This window comes from Leptonotus elevatus, chromosome 1 (genome assembly GCF_054856555.1).
Source record: "Leptonotus elevatus isolate MCC_2025b chromosome 1, RoL_Lele_1.0, whole genome shotgun sequence".
Lineage (NCBI taxonomy): Eukaryota > Metazoa > Chordata > Actinopteri > Syngnathiformes > Syngnathidae > Leptonotus > Leptonotus elevatus.
Genome location: NC_141239.1, coordinates 50389484 through 50412957, shown reverse-complemented (window position 1 = coordinate 50412957; position 23474 = coordinate 50389484). Strand labels below are relative to the sequence as shown.

Genomic DNA, 23474 nt, shown 5'->3' with positions numbered 1-23474 from the left:
CCAAATCTCAGGATGTCGCAGTCCACCGTATTGTTGATTGCAGCTGTTATTTGATCTTTCATCGATATTTGCTGGAAGTTTTGGAACATCAACTTTGTCTTTAACAGTATTGGGATTGGGCTTTTGTTTCACTTCAGGATGTGTGCTACTTTGTGTTTAACGTTCGCATACAATTTCAAGAAAACATATTTATGTTTGTGGTCGTACCGTGCCAAAATGTTGAAAAACTCAAGGGGGATGAATACTATTTCAAGTCGCTGCACCTGAAAGTTGACTCTTCTTATCTGCTGGAAGAGGACCCTCTTGCAAGGTGGGAAGGTGGAGAGGTCAACAGAGAGACCCTTCCAGCACATAAGAAGAGTCAACTTCCAGGTATGTGTCTGGAAGAAGGCTCATGAGCACTACCCAGAGATCCCATCCCCTCTCGACCATGGATTTCACGTCAGAGACTGGCAAGTTAGAACCATTATGGTTTGAGGGTGACGTCATCCCCAAAGCCACAGGTGTCAGAGTCCGGTCGTTGAGGGTCTGAGTCTTGCATGTTTTCGAGGTTTCTCTACTCCAACACACCTGATTCAATGATCAGGATCATTATCAAGCTCCTGCAGAGCTTTCTATTGATCTTAAATATGAATCAGCTGTGTTGATCGTGGGAAACCTCTAAATCATGCAGGACTCAGGCACTCGACGACCGAACTTTAACACCACTGCAAAAGCCATCGTCGATGTCTTGGCAGAAGAGAAAACAGATGAGGATGACTTACCAACTGATGAAATCCATATAAAAATGGATGATGATCAGGAAGAGGTTATATTTTATCATAGTTACATTTTATGGTTAAGCTGCACTTTACTTTTTCTCAATTTGGCTACACAAAATGTTAATCTATTGTTAAGAAATGTTCACAAATCATTTATATTCCTTGTCAGGATCTTGTTCTTTTCTATGTGTGATCATGTTTAATGTTGCGCCTTGATACCCTGGTCCACCCGGGCGGCATAACATTATTCACTTTTTATGTAATTCACTTCAGATAGTATAGTACTACATAACTCATGTTTCAAATATTGTTTGCGATTTTATTTAGATGCAGAAAAATAGCTCAATACCATTTGGAATGGTAATTCTAGAATTTTCCGTTTTTTTTTTCTCTTCTCGATTTAGGGTACAGTGGAGTATTTTGGTCATAGCTCCTCTAATATTCCAGATAGAAAGCTCGTCTTGGAGTTAAATTGAAGGTTACAAATGTGGGAAGTTTTTAATATACATTTGAGGCAGTGAGATGTATATTAAAATGTTTGAAATGGACCACTTTTGATGGCAATTTGTCAGGTGGACTGACATTTTTTGATCTTGAAATTTTCAGTTTTACTCAAATTAGGGTGATGCAAAAATGAGTACACCGCACAGAACGTCTCTGGAGCAAAGCCCAAATTTTAGACTAGAAAAGGTGAGTCTCATAATTCATTACACAGGTGTCAAGCAGACAGTTGACTATAAATTGGGTGTTACTTAAAGAAATCAGTTTCCCATTTCATGCTGTTAGCAATGGCACCACATAGAGGAGAAATATCACAAGATCTGAAAAATAAAATAATTTCTTTACACAGCAAAGTTGAAGGCTACAAGAAAATCAGCAAAGCTTTACTTATCAGTCAGAATACTAAAGCAAAAGTGGTACAAAAATGTAAAAAAGATGGAACTGCAACCATCTCACAGAGACGTCCAGGTCGTCCACGGATGTTAACTGGACAGGATGAGAAGGGAGGAAGACAATTGACATCTAAGTTCACTGAAGTTATCCAAGGAAATAGAAAGCCAAACTGGGGTGACTATTTCCCGTGACACAATATGGCATACACAGCAGAGGAATGGCATGCATGGGTGCCGTCCACGGAGGAAGCCTCTCCTAAAGCCCAGGCACAAAAACACGCGCCTAGAGTTTGCCAGGGCGCATGCTGACAAAGATGAAGACTACTGATGAGACCAAGATAAAAGTTTTTGGAACTGATGGCTTCAAAACTGTATGGCGTCGCAAAGGTGAAGAATACAAGGAAAAATGTGATGCCAACAGTGAAACATGGTGGTGGGAGTGTCCTCGTGTGGGGTTGCAGGACTACCGCTGGTGTCGGGGAGCTGCATTTCATTGATGGCATCATTCACAGCTGTATTGCTTAATACTGAAAGAAAAGATGCTGCCATCACTCAGTGCCCTTGGTCGTCGTGCACTTTTCCAACATGACAATGATCCTAAGCACACATCTAAGGCCAATATTTCTGAAGAAGAACCAGGTGAAAGTGATTCAGTGTTTCCTGATCTGAACCCATGTGAACACCTATGGGGAATTCTAAAGAGGAAAGTTGAGCATCACTCTCCATCCAGCATCCAGTCTCTAAAAGAGGTCATTCTTGAAGAATGGCAAAAGATTGATGCAACAAAATGTTGCCAGCATGTTCATTCAATGCCTAGAAGCTCTGCTGTGATTCAAAATCGTGGAGGCCATACAAAGTACTAGATTTAGTCATTTTTGCATCACCCTTATTTGAGTAAAACTGAAAAATGTGTAATTAATTTATATTATTAACCTTACTTTTATGTTATAAGTTAACCAGATGTATATTAAACTTGGTCTTGCCAACATTTTGGAAATTGTTTTTGTATTCATTGAGATATTGTTTAGAATGCTACTTTTCAAAGGGGGTGTACTCATTTAAATATAAATTTATCATTTACAATAGTTTCCCTCAAAAACAGGCAACTAAACAATTCCAACAGCATTTAGGTGTACAGATGGTTGAGTTAACGTTAGGATTATGATTAGGTCATTAAAAAAAAATCCCCTTTAAGGGGTCTGAAAAAAGTTTGAAAGTCATTGGTTTAAAAGGCAAGACCGCTTTGCATGTCTTTTTTTTATTTAATTTTTTTTATAATTTATTACAACTTGCATTTTCACTGTCCATTAAAGATACTGGCTGCTTACAACACGGTCAGGATTAATGTCAAATTCAACATGACAAAAGGGAAATGGCTATTTATAAAAAGTTTAATTTCAATAAAGAAAAAACATAAAAAAATACAAATAAAACCAATCATATACCACATCCCCAAAACGGACAAAAATCAAGTTTGATGGGAAGGAATAACCGAAGCTTTCAAATAAACAGCAAAGTAGATATCCAAGTCCAAGAACAAGGTGAGATCCACACGTTGAGGTGACGTCCCCCAGGCTGAGGGATTCATCTGGACTGCTCGACTAAAGTAGAAAAAAGAGGGGAGACATGAGTTGAGCATGTGAAAACTCCCAAAAGGCAACAGCTGAAAATACCCAGAACAACAGGTGAAAGATGTAAAAGCCATTTCAATTTAACGAGCTGTGTAGTTGCATAGCAGCAGCACCAACTGTTTCCCCAAGTTGACACAAACGACTAAATAACACTGATTATCTGTGGGCCCATCTTGACACCAGACTCCAGGGTCTCACCGAGCAGTTGCACGCAGGATAATTACAGGTGATTTACAGTCAAGTGACTGGAATCTATCTCAATCTATAAATCATCCCAGTGGGCCAGAAAGAACGCAGGGCTCAGGCTGCTTTCAGCCGCTATTAGAAAACGCCGGGACTTACTGTAAGAGGAGATGTCAATTTCATCAGGCAGCTCGGACACGTTGACCTCAAAGCGGTCCTGCACCTCGTTCAGAGTCTTAGCATCGGTCTCGTCCGACACAAAGGTTATAGCCAGGCCTTTGGTGCCAAACCTACCAGCGCGGGCAACCTGGGGAAAGCAAAATATGCATGTTGAACAAGGGATAAGCAGACTAGAAGTCAACCCAGCTCACATTGTCCTACATGGGTTCGAGATCATTTTTGTCACGGGCCACATTGTAGTTATGGTTTCTTCAATCGTCTAATGACTATGCAGCGTTTTCCGTTACATTCATACCGTACCGCCGCGCCTTCAATACTGGAGGGGAGGGGCATGCAGCAGTACGCTGGATGGGTAGACGAAAAGAAGACCAGCACGTTTGCACGGCGACAAAACCAACGACAATAGTAATCGCTACTCTAAACAGGGATTCAAGATCTCCGTCGGTTTGACGGATTTGCGTCATTTGGAAAAGTTAAAAAGAAACAAACTGGCGTACGCAAAAATGTCACGTGTTATTGTCGCGGCTCATCAAAATGAAGCTGACAGCCGGAATATATACGTACTTTTATTTTGTAGGTGCTGCGGGAAGTATCAATTTAAACTTCACGACGTATGGATTGACACTTGCCGAGTTGCCGGCAGTGTACTTTTGAGCTAACTTGGCTGGAAGCTCATTCGGAAGGTGCCACGCTGGTAAACATCGACAGGCGTGAAAATTACGCACACTTGGCGAAATATGTTGTTTAGAAACCATAGCGTGGCCTACGTGAATCGTGGCGCTCCGATGAGAAAGGGGGGAGGGGAGCTGGTACGCATGGTGAAGTCAAGCGTTACCCTCCCGTCGCAAACCACCCATAGCTTTACTGTTTAAACACCACAAACAATAAAAACGGCTAAACTTGTTGTTGAGATTTCTACCTGTCTGTCTATCTAGCCGGTATGTGAGGTGAGCATCTTAACCCCGTGAAAATAAGCAATTGTTTGCACTTTGTCTCTTTCTATAAACATACAGTACAAAAATGTGCATTTCAATGGGGATACGACGCAGTATTAGGGCTACGTATTGACCATTTGCACCGACGTGACTGCCCTATGACGGACGGCGGAAGGAAATGATTGTTGAATGGAAGTGGACGTTTACCCCGGAGCGACTTAGTGACCTAGCGACTGCTATTTTACAAATTAAAAGTTATTTAACTTTTTAATCAAAAGTTAAAGCCCATAGAGCCATAGAATCTATTACTTCAACCGAAGGTCGCCTGCCAGTCGAAGTTGCACATTTAGTCGGGACTCGTGGAGCGCAATATTTACTTTAGTTGGAGATCGCTAGTTTGAAAACAGCCTTTACTTTCTGTTGCCTGCTGTTTTTACCAAGTTAATTAAATCGCCGACTTTGCCAGAATTCACTATCATTATGTAGTCAATGCCGTCTCTTCTCCTTACACCGGGGCTGATTCAAAAGCTTGTCGCTGGCTGAGCCTCTGGTACGAGATGCCGGGGGACAATATACCTCGTAATGCAAAGGTAAAACTTGTTTATCAAGCTGACTGACTTATCTTACTTTTTACACAGTCCGTTCTATATTGAAATGCTGTGATGATGTTATGTTACTAGGTTTACTAGCAAGGAACAAATGACTATCGTAGTGGCAAGCTATGCAGTCATTTCATGAATATGAAAAACTCCCAAGCACAAAGACAAAAAAAACCATTATTAAACAGTCAAATGCACTTAATAGTTTTGAAGAAGGTGCATTTTAAAACTAAGCTGTGTGTTTGTGCAGTTGGAGTGGACGCTAACTATCTGGCTCGATTTTAAACACGCAATTCGACACTTCTGTTACAATCTTCGATTAATAACGGACTTTATGCTGTACGAGATTCAATTGTTACAATACAGGCAAATGGCTCTTTTGCCGTCCAGGGTCCCGTAGGGGGCGTTCCCATGAGGGCTGTGACGTCACGTGCAAAAGGTCAATAAATATATATATTTTTTTAGAGGACAAAAAAATATTCCGGGAAAAAAATGTGCCACTTTATAAAGTTTATGTTTTTAGAGGTGTGATTCTTAAGTCGCCCATAGGCTTTAGATGTATGTTTTGGCAAGCACTTTAGGCTGTAAGTCATTTTAAGCATCAGTCAAATAATTATTTATTTATTATTATTATTATTATCTACTTTAATCCAGCTCAGCCGACATGCACTTGACATGTCGTGAAAAGTTCCGTCAGCCCCGACCCCCATCGGTCGATGGCTTAATGTCCATCAGCACCCCCTATGGATAAACACCACCCCCGGGTACTTGGACGAGGGAAAAAATAATCAGATTTTTGGCCCTTGCCTCCGCTGCTGAAAAAAATCTTAGAGGAAACACTGCTATTGGCTCGACCAATGTGGATTTTTATTTTATTTAATGTGGTTTTGCTGTGAATGCTGTGGTGGGCCAGATCTGGCCGGCGGGCCTTGTGTTCGAGGTGATACCTTTTCAGAAAGTTGTGGCACTATCGTCATGACAAAGAAAGATTTTGCATCCTCACCCTGTGTAAATAAGTGTCTGAATCTTCTGGCATGTCATAGTTGAAAACTATATTGACTCGTTCGATGTCCATCCCTCGGCCAAAGAGGTCGGTGGCCACCAAAATGCGTCTTTGGAAGTCTTTGAATTGCTGATAGCGAGACAGTCTGCGGAGGGGAGCAAAGTATCATCAGGACAGCTGCCACCCGCATTCCTGGAGGGCTTGCCTCTTTGAAGGCAATCATGTGTCCAGCTAACTGGTGCCACTAAATGCAGCATTAACATACTTGGGAGGTCAACGGTGCACAGTTTATGAAAGAACACGTGTGGTAGCCTCACCTCTCCTCCTGGGCCATTCCCTTGTGGATGGCGATGGCGGGGAAATTCTGCTCCACCAGAAGTTGTGACAAGGCGATGCAGCGCTGGATTCTCTTGACAAAGATCACCACCTAGAGGCAGGATAGGGTATCAAACACTTAAGTCCATGGTATCCCCCCCCTCTTGCACATAAGATTCAAAGAACCGGCGCATTTCCATATTATTGATACTGTAAATGTCTTGTGCATTTCAGGCATGAAAACGGGTTACGGATGAAAAAGGTGAGAAGTATACAACCATTCTAGAGGGTATGGGGGCTTGTTCCCTTGGAAGAAAATGTGCAGTACACTATTTTACATTTGAACGCATCAATTTGATGCATTTTGATTTTAAAAAAATCTGGCAAAATTAAAAGACAGTATCAGTGAATAATAAAGTATTTATCACCACGGTGTTCTGCACATTAATCATTTTTCTTCTATTATTGAGTTTTAAAGATAGAGACAAGCCTAAATCAAACTCGTCCAGCCCTAGTTACCAGAGCTCTGAGTAACTGCAGTGTCATTTTAAGTCAAAAGCAAGTGACAAAATGGCCGCCCCCTGATAGCTAACACCAGTTGGGTTTTGCTGCTTCATTCACATTCCAAAGCCGGGGGGAAACTGGATAAATTTAAACAATTTAAGATACAAAATTGTAAAATTAAATATCTTGACTGTTATATTAGTGCAAACAAAGAACAACTGCAAAATAATATTTTTTTAACATTGGAAAGTGACTTCAAACAGTCTTAATAAATACAGCGATTTAAAGTAAAATTTAATTGGTCGAATAATTTGATTAAAATGATGTGTCTTTCCATGTTTATCTGTTTCAGTGTATACCGTTAACACCACCAAAACCATTTTTTAAGGAATAAGAAAGAATAAAAATTAATTTATTATTTTATTCATAACAAGAGGGGGGTTAAAATCCCTAATTTGGAATATTATAAGGTAGCAACTCAGATGTTTTATATTGATCGTATTATTAATAATACTGACAAAGAATCATGGTTGGATACTGAAAATCATCAATTGCAGCCCAATAGTTTACTATCTATTACGTTTTCTAGGAGAAAAGTTAAAATTAATAATTTTGTCATTAATAATACCATAAATTTGTGGAAAAAAATTAAGCATTTATTGGGGGTAGAGATAGGAACTCCACTACAGATTAAGCTGTGGAATAATGCTTCTATTAGAAATGAAGGTAATACATTAATGTGGAAAAGTTGGATGAATGATGGTGTGAAGACATTGTCAGATATATATATATATATATATATATATATATATTCAAATAAAATACTTTAATTTGATACATTAAAATTTTTTATTTCAGCTTAAAGACTCTGAATTATTTAAATTAAAAATAGGATTAAAGAAAAATTGTGATATAGAGAACGGAGTTCCAGCAACAGTAAAGTACCTCTTGGAACAGCGTAATCAGAAAAATAAATGTATATGTGTTCTTTACAAATTCTTTATTAATGCAAAAAAATTGCAAGGATTTATGAAATAAAATATATTATGGCTGGGATAGGGATTTACAAAGTTTTGATTCTAAAATAAGATGGAAGGAATGTTTACACCGTACATATTCAGTTACAACCAATGAAAATATTCGATTAATCCAGCATAAATTAATGACAAGTAATTATTATAGCAGGGATAAAATTTATAAATTTGATTCATCTTCCCCTCCTACTTGTTTAAAGTGTTGAAGAAGTGATTCTCTTATTCATTCCTTTTGGTACTGTGGAAAAATACACGAAGCCCGGATCGATATTGAGGATTGGCTTTCTATCGTCTGTAAACAGACATTTTTGTTTCCGCCCGAGACTTACTTGCTTCAAAATGTGAAATAATTGAAACATCCAGTGGGATGGCAATTTTCATTTTCTTCATTAGTTTATAAGAAGTTATTGTTACAACATTGGAAAAATACAGACCGTCCAGGAATAAGTAAATGGAAATCTTGAATGAAATATTTAAATATTGAGAACTATATCAGCAGACAATAATAAACAAAAACAGTTTGATTTTGTTTGGAAGCAAATATTTGAGGCCTGGTAATTAGCCCAATGCTATTAGTATTATTGAGTTAAATGAATGTATTAGATATATTATTTACTTACCATTTATATAAATTATTGTCTTCTTTTTTTGGTCTTCTGAATGTTTGTTGTTATTTTCTTCTCTTTCTTCCATAACGACTGTAAGTTGAAAGTAGCACCAGGAATATATTGTGTTTGTGTGTATATGTGTGAGCGTGGAGTAGGATGTGCGTATGTGTATATATTTGTAGGTTATGTGAATATGTATGTTTCTAACAAGTACCATATGTTTTAAGTTTTGTGATCATGTCTGTGATGTCTGTTTTTGTGTGTGTTGTGACGGAACTATATTTGTTTTGTTTACATAGATCTTGGTTTAGCTGGTCTGTCAGATTCTTTTTTTTCCGGGGTTTGTTGGTTATGTTTGTGACGTTTGTTGTTTTGTGTTGTGACAAATTGTATTTCTCTTGGCTAGATAGATAGATTGGTAAAGACTGTTGGTCAGGTTCTTTTTTTGTGTGTGTTCTTTAATTTAAAAAAAATGAGAACATTTGTTCAAATAAAAACAATAAAAAAAATATTTAAAAATTTTGCAGCGTAAATCAAAATGCTGTGTTGGACTAGTGGGGGTGCGGAGAACATATACCTGTATTGGAAAGAGCATTTTTTAACTTAACTATAATTTTATTTTACTGTGATGAACTTGTGTAAGATCTCAATTAAACCAGTTAAGGGCTGTAACTAATGATTATTTTAAAAACAAAATCTGTTGATTAATCAATGAATCGAAAAAAAAAACCATGATTTAATTTCTAAATTGCATAAGCGAAGAAGCCTTTGATTCATTTTTTTAATTCAAAACCCATAGTTCCCTACAGTAAGCGTGAAGAGAATTACTTTTTTCCAAAGTCAAATTGTTTCCATGATAAAAGCTGAAGTAATGATAATAATAATAATAATCCAGATCACCTGGTTAAACTCCAACACGTCGAGCAGGTCAAAGAGCTTGCGGTTCTTCTCAATGTCCTTTAACTTGCAGTAGTACTGTTGCAGGCCGTGCAGTGTCAGTTTGGTCTCGTCGTCCACAAACACCTCCATGGGCTGCACAAGAGACAAATGGGCTGTTAGTATGAGGTGCAAACAGCTACAAAGCGGCGCCATTTCCGTTTCACTTACGTCCTGCATGAATTTGCGACAGACCGGTCGGATCTCCTTGCTGAGCGTGGCACTAAACATCATGACCTGCTTCTCGTGGGGCGTGATCCTGAAGATGTCTTGTACGTCACACCTCATGTCTGCACAAAGACAGTGGGGACAAATTAGCCACCTTTGCAAACAGTGAATACGTGCAAACAATTCAACAGAACATACCAAGTTGCTCCAACATTTTGTCACACTCATCCAGGATAAAATGCTTGACGTTCTTCAGACTGAGCGTCTTGTTGCGGATGAGAGCGAGGATGCGGCCCGGCGTTCCAACGACTATATGGGGGCAGTTCTTCTTCAGGACATCCTCATCATTCTTGATGGGCAGCCCGCCAAAGAATACCACCGATTTGACCGCAGGCATATACTTGGAGAAGCGCTCGTATTCTTTGCTAATCTGGAAGGCCAGCTCTCGCGTATGACACATGACTAATACTGCTACCTATAAGAACAGACAGAAAGAAGTACATGGCCTGAAGAACTGAAGGAGTTTTAATGGCGATCAAGTGATGTCTTCTGAAGTCAAGACAAAAATGTTCTTTACAATCTCTTTACAAAAATGTTCTTTACAATCTCGTCTAGGTCTAAACACGATATTCTTACAGTATTAACTCATTCACGGCCACTGACAGCTATAGACTTTAAAAAATTCATTTGAACTATTTCTAGTTTAAGATTTTTCCCCATTTTTGTTAACAAGAGTATGAAAACCTGGATTTTTTTTGAACATTTCGAACAGATATAATATTTGTGATTAATCGTGAATTAACTCGTGAAGTCATGCACTTAATTACGATTACGAATTTTAATCGCCTGGTGCCCCTAATTTTTAATAATCTTTTCTTTTCTTTTTAATTAGGGGCGCCAGGCAATTACAATTTTTAATCGTAATTAAGCGCATGACTTCACTACTTAAATATCTGTTCTAATACAATTTTAAAAAAATCTAAGTTTTCATACTCTTGTTAACAAAAGTGGATTTTTTTTCAATCTAATAGAAATAGTTCAAATTGATTTTTGACGTCCATAGCCGTCACATGGCAGTGAATGAGTTAATATTGCATTGGTGGAATATGAATAAAGCGTCAAAATACACTGTTGTTTTTTATCCATCTCATGGGGCGGCCATTTTGCCACTTGCTGTCAACTGAAAATAACATCACAGTTGTTCAGGGCTCAGTTAACGACCAATCAAGGCTCAATTTGAGAATGTCACATGACCAAACTGAGTAAAAAGGTGAGCCGCGATTGGTTGTTAACTGAGCCCTGAACAACTGTGATGTTATTTTCAGTTGACAGCAAGTGGCAAAATGGATATAGAGAACAATTCTTATGGAGAGTTGTACAGGGAATGCAAGGTGAAAATGGTAAAACATACATAAGAGCACATATTTCGGGTTAAAAAACTTCTCGAAAAGTAACTGCTTTTGCCACGTACCTACCTTGGCAGTGTTAAGTGTAACCGTCTTTTTTTCATACAGAAAACCGTGTGTTGTGCTTATTTTGGCTGTTTCTTATTTGCTTCTTTGAAAATTTTTGATTAAAGTGGTAAAAAAAGGTAGCTTAATATTGCTGGTTTGGCAACGATGGCTGTGATGAACTATACCCCCTCTCTCTGTTCAAAGTCATGTTGTTAGTGTAAGCACTTTTGGGGTCGGGGGCGCACTATGGAAGCCACCAGAATTAGTTTTTTTGGCACACCCTAAAAAAAACCTTAATGGCCCAGTCCTAATACACAAGTTTGTTGGTATACATATGTGTGTGTGTGTGTGTGTGTGTGTGTGTGTATGTATTATTGCATCGCCTTGGTTTAAAGTTATATATATATATATAAAAATAAAAAAGTAGATTTGAACAAAAAATACCAACGTGGATGATACTAACCTGTCCGTCGACTGGTTCAATCTGTTGAAGAGTAGCCAAAACAAACACGGCTGTCTTGCCCATGCCGGATTTGGCCTGGCAAAGGATGTCCATGCCCAAGATGGCTTGTGGGATGCATTCATGCTGGACTATATGAGAAGGACAAAAAATATTTACATCAGTGCTTTTTATGAAAAGAAACACAATTCTGACAGCCTACAGACGTCAAAGCAGCATCACCTTCCGATGGATGTTCAAAGCCACAGTCGATAATGGCGCGGAGTAACTCTGGTTTGAGCAGGAAGTCCCTGAAGCCGGAACTGTGGATTGAAACGTAGGATCCCTTCACCTCCTTCTTGCCAGTTGGGGCTCCACTCTCGGGTGCTCCTTGGTGTTCTTCATCATCTTCGTAGTCGAGCAGCTCATTATCGACGTCATTCTCAGTCATCTTTTCGACCTGAAGCAATGGGAAAAATGTTAAAACTGGCATGTTGTCAGGCGGGGAGACATCCGAGTCAATATGTGGGTGAGAAGCTGAGTTAAGTTGCAAAAACATCGTCTGGATGAGTGCCTGTTTACAACAGCAATGTACACGTGAATCTAATCGGTAATCCAAAAGTGCATAACTTTAAACCGAGGCGATGCAATAATGGGCCGACTTGATAAAATAAACACAATTCATTCATTAGGAACACAGCAGCTACCCCCTTGGTCTTGAACTTAAAATTCGCCGGTTGCGGATCCCACCAGCCGACATTGGGTTGCATAACGTGGCAAGCAACTAGCTAAATCGTGCACTACTAAGTAACTCTTGAAGTATTGTTTGCGTTTACAAACAGCGGCAATCGGGGTGACTTCAGACAAAGGCAAGCGTGAAATAGTGGAGCCATGCTTGCGCTGACTAGGGCGGCGAACCTAATTAATGCTAGGCTACAATGTGCTAAACAACTCACTAGCACTACGAACTAAACAATGCAGAAACAGTCTATCTATTCATTGTTGGTTCCCTGTTCATTTACAGAATAAGCTCGAATGGGGTTAAGTAGAAAAGCGTCGCATAAGTTTAGTAAGTTTCATTCATTAATATCAACTATTGTAAGACTCTTACCTGAATAGATGCGACTACAGCAGTGAATCAAAACCGCATGGATACTAGAGAGGCCACACAACTGGTTGTACTAGCGACCGGAAGTCCCGCCTATCTCAAAAGGCGCTTACATCATTGGTGGAGTGTAACGCTCAAAATAAAAATAAGTCAGCGATTGGACAAGGTTACGGTCAATCTTGCATGTCGAAATAGGCGGTCTAAACAACAGCAGTTTACAATCCATCGACGGAAATCTTGCACTTTGCATCGCCCTACGACGGCCCCCAACAAAAGCACCCATTAAATTAAATGTAGCACTTCTTCTAAAATTTGTTTTGGAACGTTTAGGCTACCAACTTTTATACAGTGACCATAAAGTCGCAATATCAATATGGAACTTCCCCCCCCCCCAAAACATAACTTTACAATAAGCTTTTTATTTGACAATTTATGAGTGAAATGCCTTCTAATTAGTAGAATAACACCTTAGCTGTGCAAGCCTCTGGCCAATAGTTTTCAGACTGGATTCGGGTTAGAATTTCCCGCGCTCTGCCTGCGGACGTGACGTAATGTGTGTGGGGTGTATGTGAAGAACGGTATGTACAGTTTCATTTTTCGTCAGCAGGTGGCAGTAGCGATTCGTAATGGAATATTCTACGTTCAGTAGCTTTAAGGCTAGAAACACAGTTTCCTACTACATGACTTTCAAGCCAAATTAAAAAAAATACAATTGGCAGACCATGTTTGCTTAATTTAAGTAATAAACTCCTAATGCAATTACTTTTCATGTTTTTTGTTTTGTTTTTTAAAGCTGCAGTCAACCCAAAAATGTTCTTTACGATAATATGCTCTATGCAGCCACATTAGTCTAAACACAGCATTCTGATTAATATTACCATTGTGGAATATAAGTAAAGCAGCAAAATTGTGTTCCTTAATTTTGCCATTTGCTGTTAACTGAAAATGACATCACAGTTGCTCAAGGCAAAAAAAAATAAAAAATCACATCTGAAAGTGAGCCATGATTGGCCATTACATTCCTGAGCCTCGAGCTGTTATGTCATTTTCAGTTGACAGCAAATGGCAAAATTACGGAACACCCCCCGGGATGGATTAAAAACAGGTGGATTTTGCTGCTTTACCTATACAGTTTTTCACAAGCACAATATTAATTAGAACCCCGTGTTTAGAATAGAGGGGGCATATACAACATATTATTGTAAAAAAAAAGAACGTTTTTACTTCCACTTTAAGCCCAGTTTTGATGATGTAACAACAACTTGACTGAAACTAATACCCTACAGTCACGTAGTAATTGACAGCCTGCAAAAGGGCATTGTGAGTTGGTAAATTTATTTGCTATGTTAAAATAGTTCAACAGTCACAGTTAAAACCATTTAAAAGTTTACCAACATATTTTATAGAATATCGAATATTAATATTGGGTAAGAAGTTATCAACAACTATAAAACCACTTCATAACACGAGACTCTCATTAGTGATTTATAAACACAATTGGCAGTATGGGTTCAAGTGGTTGAGTAGTTGTCTTCCAACCTGAAGGATTGGATTTGGTCCTGTGCCCCTGTGGCCATGCCGAAGTGTCCTTCAGCAAGTCCTGAACCACTAGCTCCTGATATTGAATAATGAATATCACTGATAAAGTTATTTGCGTACCTTGAGTGTAGGTATAAAATCTCTATACAAGTGAAAGACTATTTAGAATTTGACCAGGAAATATGTGCTTGCTAAGATTGAAAGCATCACGTTAACAACACATACAATATACACTGTGACATTGTCTGATTGCAAAATCATTTTTATACAAACGGGGAAAAATTGCACATTGTCTAAAATAACATGGGGACAACTCTCCACATTCACATAAAAAAGACAGAATACAACATTAATTAAACAAAATTTGTCAAATGTGTATCCATCCAGTTTGTGAACTGCTTATCCTCGCTGGGGTGAAAATAATAATAATTAAATTTACATCTCAATCTGCAGATACTAGTGGTGTAACAAACACTGTTTGGAATCAGAAAACTGATTTTGATTTAAAAGATGTAAGTGCATTGGTACATGAAAAAAATGAATCAGCCTCAATATAGGTTAAACAGGTCAAAAAACATTCACAAATGTATAAATCAGTATAAATTGGTTTGATGTTGCCGTTTGTTGCTTATTGTAGTTTAAGATAGTTTGTGATTTGGAGAGCTTTTACATAAACATGGCAAAAGCTCTTGATCTGAGCTGTACTAAAATCCTACTCCCACTGTATCAAACAAAAGTAATACTTTCAGTAGTTAAATTTCCAATGCAGCAGTGTAGTAGCAATTAGTACATTTTCAGTGAAGACTCTACATTGTTCATAGGTGTGAAAATGATTGTCAATATTTCGTTGTCCATTTGTAATTGACTAGCAACTAGTCCAGGTTGTACCTTGTCTCTTTCTAATTAGTCAGCTAAGACAGGCTCCTGTTTACTAGTGTGCCAAAAAAATCGATTCTCATAAGAATCCCGATTCTCATTTAGTACGATTCAGAATCGGTTTTAAATGTCCTAAAATCGATTTTATTGAAATTATTTTATACTGTCTTCCCTACTGTCATGTTGTACCCGATTTGGCCACTTAGGGGCAGTGTGGTTCCATACAGTCTGATACACTGTTAAATTGTAGCCACATTAGAGAGAAGAAGGTAAAAGTCACAATCACGTTATTCCAATAAAAGTTGTTTTTTTCACAGCATGGAGCCGTTCTTTTAAGTGATAAAAGTGCCGCGAGTAGAGCACTAATTAGCATTAGCAAGTCAGACTGGAGTAAATCATTACGATTCCTTGAACATCTATGAATTGAAGCAAAAATCATTGTCAATCAAATCATTTCGGGAGGGGGGGGGGGGGCGTCCCTAATCGAAAATCGAATCGGAATCGAATCGAATGGTGAGACATTCAAAGATTCCCACCCCTACTGTTTACCCCTGACTCTGATGAGAACATGCGCTACAGAAAACTGATATGTTTTCTTTCATCTCATATCTGTGATTCCATAGCTGATGAGAATCGCCACTGTGAAGGAGAAAAATGTGGAAAATCATCCAAATCCGACTCAATTGACCCCGAGCAGCAAGAATGGCTCAAAAAGTCCCTCACACGTAGAGGCAATGAGAGAAAAAGACTGTATTCCACCAGGACACCACCTCCACGCAAACCTGAGCAGCGGCCCAATTCAGCGGGAAGTTCAAGCAGATTGTTATCACGCAGGTCCAACTTGCACAGTTGACGTAAGGATGAAATCCCATTTGGTAATGATTGTAAAGAATTGTGTGATACATTTAAAAGGCAAAGCTTCAGACAGTTACTGAATAACTCTGGAGGCAGACTCTGGAGCCTGTTCCTACTGATGTCCAACTCTGTGAGCCGCTGTAAGGATTTCACCTCAGCAGGCAGCGTCTGAAGCAGGTTCCCAGCCAACAGCAGCTTTTGAAGTTTGCAAAGAGAGAAGAGTTCCAAAGGAATATCCTGGACTTGGTTGTTGCACAGATCAAGGACTTGAAGGCCCCGTAGTCCCCCAATACAAACAGGTAGTGCTCCAATGTAGTTATTGGGAAGTCGGAGGCAACACAGACAATCGAGGTGAGCTAGACTAAACAGTTCCTCAAGAGTTTTCAGCCTATTAGTGTCCATGTCGAGAGCCCGTAGTTTGGTTAGAGCTTGCAGGGCAGATGGCAAACGTGAAAGCTGACAGCCCCGCAGCTGCAGCTCTGACAGCTTGACCATCCGCTTCAGGCCCGACACTCCGAGCAGTCTGGTGCCTTCGTTACCAATCTCCAACCTCACCAAGCTGCCAGCCACCTCATGCAGCACTGCGGGGATCCGCTGAAGCGTGCCGTGAATCACCAGAGCGCGCAGGCGACGCACGTTTTGGAGGCTCCCGAGGGGCCAGTTGCGACCAAGGCGACCAGATAGGTGAAGCTCGCGGAGGCTGTGGAGGGAGACCACCCAGCTTGGGATCTCTGATGAGTGGGTGAAGGTGATGTTGAGGACTTCAAGACGTTCTTGGAGGACTTGAAGGGCGCCGGGATCTACTGTTGCTGTGCACTGGCAGAGGTGGAGCTCCCTGTTGTAGTAATAATAAAATAATGTGTTAAATGCAACACACCTTGGTTGCATTGATTGGAATTAGACACAATTAATACAGTATTAGTTGTGTCTAAGATCATCCATTTCATCATCCTTGACCATATTTGATATATTGCAGCATTTTTTCTATAGTATCTGGGGATTATAATGTCAGTTTTTAGTTCTTATTTTATTAAATACAATACATTTTGAGCCCTCTATTTCATGAGTATAATATTTTTTTACCCCCATTAAAACCCTGACGTAAAAACCCAATTCCCCAAAAGTTGGGACACTCTACAAATTGTGAATAAAAACTGAATGCAATTATGTGGAAGTGCCAAATTTTAATATTTTATTCAGAATATAACATAGATGACAGGTCCAAAGTTTAAACCGAGTAAATGTGTAATTTTAAGGGAAAACTATGTTGATTTTAAATTCCATGGTGTCAACAAATATCCAAAAAGTTGAGACAAGGCCATTTTCACCACTGTGAGGCATCCCCTCTTCTTCTTACAACAGTCTGCAAACGTCTGGGGATCGAGGAGACAAGTTTCTCAAGTTTAGAAATAGGAATGCTGTCCCATTCTTGTCTTAACGCGCGTCTCTCGAACTCTTCAACTGCCTTTGTTGCACCTTCCCCTTTATGATGCGCCAAATGTGCTCTAGAAGTGAAAGAAGTGGACTGCAGGCTGGTCATTTCCTTTTCCTGCGCAGCCATGTTGTTGTAATTGGTGCTGCATGTGATCTGGCATTATCGTGTTGAGAAATGCAAGATCTTCTCTGAAAGTGATGATGCCTGGATGGGAGCATATGATGTTCTCCAATCTGAATATACCTTTTTGCATTGACGATGCCTTTCCAGATGTGGAAGCTGCCCATGTCACACGCACTCATGCAACCCTATACCATCACAGATGCAGGCTTATAAACGGAGTGCTGACTGGGTTGTCCTTGTGTTCACCCACAATGTTTTCTGGAAGTATTGCTGAGCCCTTTCTGTGATTTCCCTTACAGTGCGCATTCCTGTTTGCGGTGCAGTGCCGTTTAAGGGCCCGAAGATCATGGGCATCCATTTTGATTTTTCGGCCTTGATCCTTCCACACAGAGATTGTTCCAGATTCTCTGGATCTTTGGATGATGTTATGCACTGGAGATGATGATTTCTTCAACCTTTTTGCAATTTTTCGCTGGAAAACACCTTTCTGATATTTCTCCACTATCTTTCTGCGCAACATTGGAGGAATTGGTGATTCTCTACCCATCTTGGCTTTTGAGAGACACTGCCACTCCGAGAAGCTCTTTTTATACTCCAATCAAGTTGCCAATGGACCTCATTAGTGGTAACTGGTCTTCTAGCTGTTTATTTTTTTTAAGTGCAATTGACTTTTCCAGCCTCTTATTGCTACCTGTCCCAACTTTTTTGAGATTTGTTTGCACCATGAAATTTACAATCAACATATTTTTTCCCTTAAAATGATAAATTTTCTCAGTTTAAACTTTGGACCTGTCATCTATGTTCTATCCTGAACAAAATATTGAAATTTGGCCTTTTCACATAATTGCATTCAGTTTTTATTCACAATTTGTATAGTGTCCCAACTTTTTGGGAATTGGGTTTGTATATGATGTGACACATGCATTGCACGGATAATCCATTAGAGTCAGTATCACCCAGCTGATGGCTTTTCCAGCGACCTTGAGACACCTATGCTTATAAATATGGGGAAATGTTCTTTCTGATTTTTGAAAATACTAATATGTCTGTTTATTATTATATTTTTGACAGTTATAAATGTACAAATTTAAAGCATTGTGACCAGATGTATCAAATATGACACAAATCAAAAGTCATATGTAGAAGTTGATTAAAAAAAATTTTTTGTTCAAAATGACCAATAAATACTTTATTTACAAAGAATCAGAATTTTCTCTAATATATTTCATGGTTCAGACTTCATAGGGTTAAGCAGCAAAGTCCAGTAGTTTTTATCAATATCGGAAGGCGGCCATTTTGCCACTTGCTGTTGAGTGAAAATGACATCACAGTTGCTCAGGTCTCAGGTAACAACCAATCACAGCTCAGTTTCAGAAAACAGGTTAGCTGTCGTTGTCGTTGTCGTTGTCGTTGATGACATTGATGTCATCTTCAGTCGACAGCAAGTGGCAAAATGGCTTCCCCCAAGATGGATAAAAAAACGGCTGGATTTTTCTACATAACTCATAGTCCATAAATGTAATAATATTAATCAGAATGTCATGTTTAGACAAGTGAGGTCACATATAACATATTATTGTCAAGAAATGTTCACGGTTGACTTCCACTTTAATTTGTTTTATCAACAGTTAAGCATTGGGACTTGGTGGAAATTGCAATTTGTCGTGTTGATATGCATTCACCTGAGTGAGGTCATGTTGGACATCTGCACTGTAAACCGAGCATCTGCGATGAGCTCCAGTTTGAGGACTTGAAGGTGGCTGAGTGTGAAGAGTGCAGGAGGAAGTTGAGGAAGGGCGACCAGATGTAGACAGGAGCGATCACAGAGGTCGGAAGTAGTCAAGGCATGTAGACTGTCCTCTCCCAAACATGTCTCGAGCAAATGACTCTCACTGACAGGACAGAGAAAAACAAAGAGGCGCTGAACCAGCAAAGGATCGTACTGGTCTAACATATGTAAAAGAAAGGCCAGGTCATTCCTCAGCACAGGCATGTCTCTCAGGAACCTCGTCTCCTTCAGCAAATGGAAGGGATACTCGCAGAGAGAGCTAGACCAAACCAAATCAGATGAAAAATAGAGTTAGGCGTCGCAAAATACAATCTGACCAAAAATAACACTTTTGACAAAGACAATTCAACTTTAAATGTCTGTGAACCAAAATGCATTTTTTTTTGTCATTCTAAAAAATGTTGTAAAAACTGAACCATTTACAAACTACTAAACACAGGACTGTGAGACAGACAAACCAAAACTACTGTATGTCCTGAATATAATACAATGAACAAAGTATGCACATACTTTTTACAGTATATAATACTATATATTGTTTTTAATTACTTTTTAAAGTTGAATTTTATTTTATTTTAATTTCATATTTGTATGTATTTTAACATTTGAACAAGTTTACTAAAAAAAAAAGAAAAGAAAAAAGACCCACTTGTACAAAACCCAGCCAAGGGTGTAAATGTTAAGCAGGCCGTACAGTCCCAATAAGGTCAAGTAGGTCAACAGCAGTTTGTGCAGGAAGGACGAGAGCACGTGGATACACTGAAAGGCAGCGTAGCCCACCAAGGACTGCACCTCAGCGTGACAGACGTGGGTGAAGGAAAAAGAGTTGAGAAGAGGGACGGTGTAACTCCCAATCAGAGTTACCATCAGCAGTTTGAATATAGTCTGGGCCAAGTACACCTAGGGGCAAAAAAAAGGCAGACATCTTTTGAATTTTTACTGTTATTTGAATTGAATAATATTGTTATAAATGTGGCAGCATGGTGGAGGAGTCACATTCACCTCACAGTTTGGAGGTGGTGGGTTCAGAAGGCCAGAGCCCAGATTTGAACCCACCACCGCAAAAACGGTGTGCCACATGTGCTAACTGATTGACCACCGGCCTAAATATTAATGTTATTGTTGTAAGCAGAGATTAAATAACATATGCAAATTGATTTCTGACCTTGTAAATGACATCTGAGCTTTCACAGTGGGATCTAAATCTCCTGACCCGTTCAAACAGGGCCCTGGCCTCCTCACCATCGCTTTTATCCAGACTGATTCTTTGCTTGAGATGAGGAGGGCTGTGCACCGAGGAACTGGTAAGCCCAGCGGACACATTGGAGTGACTGGAAGGAGGTGTGGCAGAATCTGACCATTTCAAAATCGTCCTGCATGGGTTCGATTCAACTCTCAAATTTAGGCTCCGGCCACTCGGCGGGGGTGAGGAGGAAGAGGGAAGAGGTCGTGCTGTTCCTTGTCTCTCTTGTGGCACTTCTTTGTCTTGGAGGTTCTCCTGTTGAGCAGCGTGGGACAGGGCCTGGGATGTCCACGGTGACTCGCAACACTTTGCCAAGATGGCGAGGAAGTGCTCGATGAGCGCAGACGTGTGGGGGAAGCGGAGCCAGAAGGAGCCGCTGCCCACCAACATAAGAGACAGCAGCAGCGATATGTAGGGGAAGAACCGGGAGGACCAAGGCAAAATTTCATGGTAGCACACCTGCAAAGTCACACAAAGAGTCATTAACCAATAATCAGTTAGGTTGTGGGTCATTTGAGAATTTTTTTTTCTCTTTTGTACATATTTATAGATATTCGGGCACATGAAAAACATATTTAAAAATATTGCATAATAAAATAACGAGTAAACAAATACAAAAACAAACATATAAAGTGAAATTATAATTTGATTTTAGTATTAGCCTACTGATTAGACTACATCAACAGGGTTCCAAGTAACATGGTTGAAAATCAATGCTAATGTGTTAGCTGCTATGCTAACTGGTCGGAACAAACATAGCTAAAAAAAGAAAAGAAGAACTATTTAAATCTTTTAGTAAAAAAACCACACACACAAAAAATAAAATAATCTTTTGTCTGATAATATGAGCATTAGAATGACGTTGGTTTTAGGGAAATACTACATTATGACTAAAAACTTGCCTCACTTTTAGATTTTGTGGCTTTTTCTACATCATGCTTGCTCCACCAATGCCCAGATGAGTATGAAGATCCCTGACTATTTTACTTTGACTGCACCTACCAGCTTTTATCTTATTATTTATCTATCACACTCCACAGTTTCCTTGGGGAGGGGCGGAGTTTTTCTGACCTCATTTGAACTCATCTCTTCGTTTGTCAACTGTGGCTGTCGCTTTAAGATCGTGCACGTACTAGCACGCGCACCGTGAATGAGCCTGACACAGATGCTGCAGTTACGCTTACGTTAGATCCTTTAAAATACAGCATATGCAATATTTGATTGAACAAAATGCTTTAACAATTACAAGGAAGATATATATCAACAATATCGTACTGAAAAATGTGATTTCAAACTTATTTGATCTGTTATAGCACATTTAATCTGTTAGTTGGTCATCGAGAGGGATGCAGAAGAAAAAAACGCCTTTTAATGTGGTCCTCAAGAATTATATCAAGACAACTATAATTTACGCAAGTGCATGCTTCTGTTTTGTCTGCGTTGATTGAGTTTTAACATGATTTGGCGTTCGAGGCAAACAAGGCTGATAGAGTACCTGGCTAACATAGACATACTGCTGGTAAACCAGATGAGTGTGTCGACCAGAAGCAGTCAAATGAAGACTTCGTCCAACATCAGCTGCAGTGCCCCCCGGCGACCGTGATGCTAAAGAGTCTGAGGGGATATAACTTGAATTTGCTGAAGTCAGAGGATCCAAAGGAATGCAAACCACTTTGTCTTTGGACAGCTGCACTGTACTAGCAAGAATTGAGGTCATCAACATCAGGACAACAGCGTAGTCCATGAAGACCTCCCACCAGGGCTTCAGCAGTTTGGACCTGTTCTCATGCTGATCCAGCAGAACTAACTCTGACAGGGAAAACATTGAGACTCTGCAAATATACACATAAACTGGTTGAGTAGATTGACTGGTTGATGTAGATGTTCATTCAAGATCAGGATCATTAATGAGGCCTAATGTTTGCCTATATGATCAGGCAATATACTGAAGGTGAATGCTAAGGGTGTTGTGACTTCAGGGGTCGTCAAAAAATATATCTTTAGTATACTGTCATTATATAAAAACTACTGTAGTTATTACTTAATTGTAAAATGGAAGAGCTAACAGATTCAGATGCAAAGTATGCCAACTATGGGTAAAAAATTTATCTATTTTACCCAACTTTGAGTCAAGATTTGTTTTCGTGTGTGTGCGTAGAACAACTCATAAATATTGATCAGATCCTGTGCTAAGGTCAAAAATTGGGTCATTTGTATAAAACAACCCAGAGAGTTGGGACAAATTGACCCATGAAACAGATCAGTCCATTTTTGATCCATAATTGGGTTACTTTTGACCCAGAGTGCATGTTGCAAACCTACCAACAACCAATATGCTGAAATAAAGAGGGCTGAGGCCACCTCAAGTATCATGGCATTGGTGGGAGATTTTGTTGTTCACAAAGGCTGCAGTAGAATAATAGAATATAATGGATCATTCCACAACAGCACAACAATGAAAAGAGGCTTACCAGCTTGGTTAAGCAGAGTATTAATGAAGAAATATTCCAAACTGTAAATTGTAGATATTAGCTATTGCTACACATTTTAGTGTATTTCTTGGTCTTTTCTTCACAGGTTTTGACTAAATTGCCTCAGTGCAAGATATACTCTGTATGCTATTCAATAAAAGTATAGGTTCAGAATATATACAATTATACGTTCGTATAAGTCAGAAAAACAACATTCACTTACCGAACTGAGTAACTTCCTCCGGTTTTCCTAGCAAAACCCGCACATCTCCTGGCTTACACAACTTTTCAATTGTTGCCATGACACTGGAGAATGTGGCGAAAGAATCCAATTCAGGCACCCTTTAACTCTTTCAGTACTAACTTAGCCTGAACAGAAAAACCCCCCAAAA

The 23474-nt window shown here is 39.3% G+C and overlaps 2 protein-coding genes across 2 annotated transcripts; both read right to left on the bottom strand.

Moving 5' to 3' along the window:
• Positions 1-2878: 2878 nt before the first annotated feature.
• ddx39ab (DEAD (Asp-Glu-Ala-Asp) box polypeptide 39Ab) lies at positions 2879-12838 on the bottom strand. The gene is made up of 10 exons (XM_086079350.1): positions 12755-12838; positions 11887-12103; positions 11668-11795; positions 9949-10225; positions 9754-9872; positions 9547-9678; positions 6503-6612; positions 6186-6330; positions 3628-3775; positions 2879-3255 (listed from the first exon to the last, which is right to left on the bottom strand). Exons 2-10 carry the CDS (start codon positions 12092-12094, stop codon positions 3239-3241), a joined length of 1284 nt encoding a protein of 427 aa, XP_085935476.1. The 5' UTR covers positions 12095-12103; positions 12755-12838; the 3' UTR covers positions 2879-3238.
• A 1298-nt stretch (positions 12839-14136) lies between these two features.
• On the bottom strand, positions 14137-23352 carry LOC147184288 (volume-regulated anion channel subunit LRRC8D). Its single transcript, XM_086067555.1, has 6 exons — positions 23306-23352; positions 22107-22443; positions 20534-21070; positions 20018-20268; positions 19262-19627; positions 14137-16856 (listed from the first exon to the last, which is right to left on the bottom strand). The coding sequence occupies exons 2-6, from the start codon at positions 22434-22436 to the stop codon at positions 15770-15772; spliced, it is 2571 nt and encodes an 856-aa protein (XP_085923681.1). The 5' UTR covers positions 22437-22443; positions 23306-23352; the 3' UTR covers positions 14137-15769.
• Positions 23353-23474: the final 122 nt, after the last annotated feature.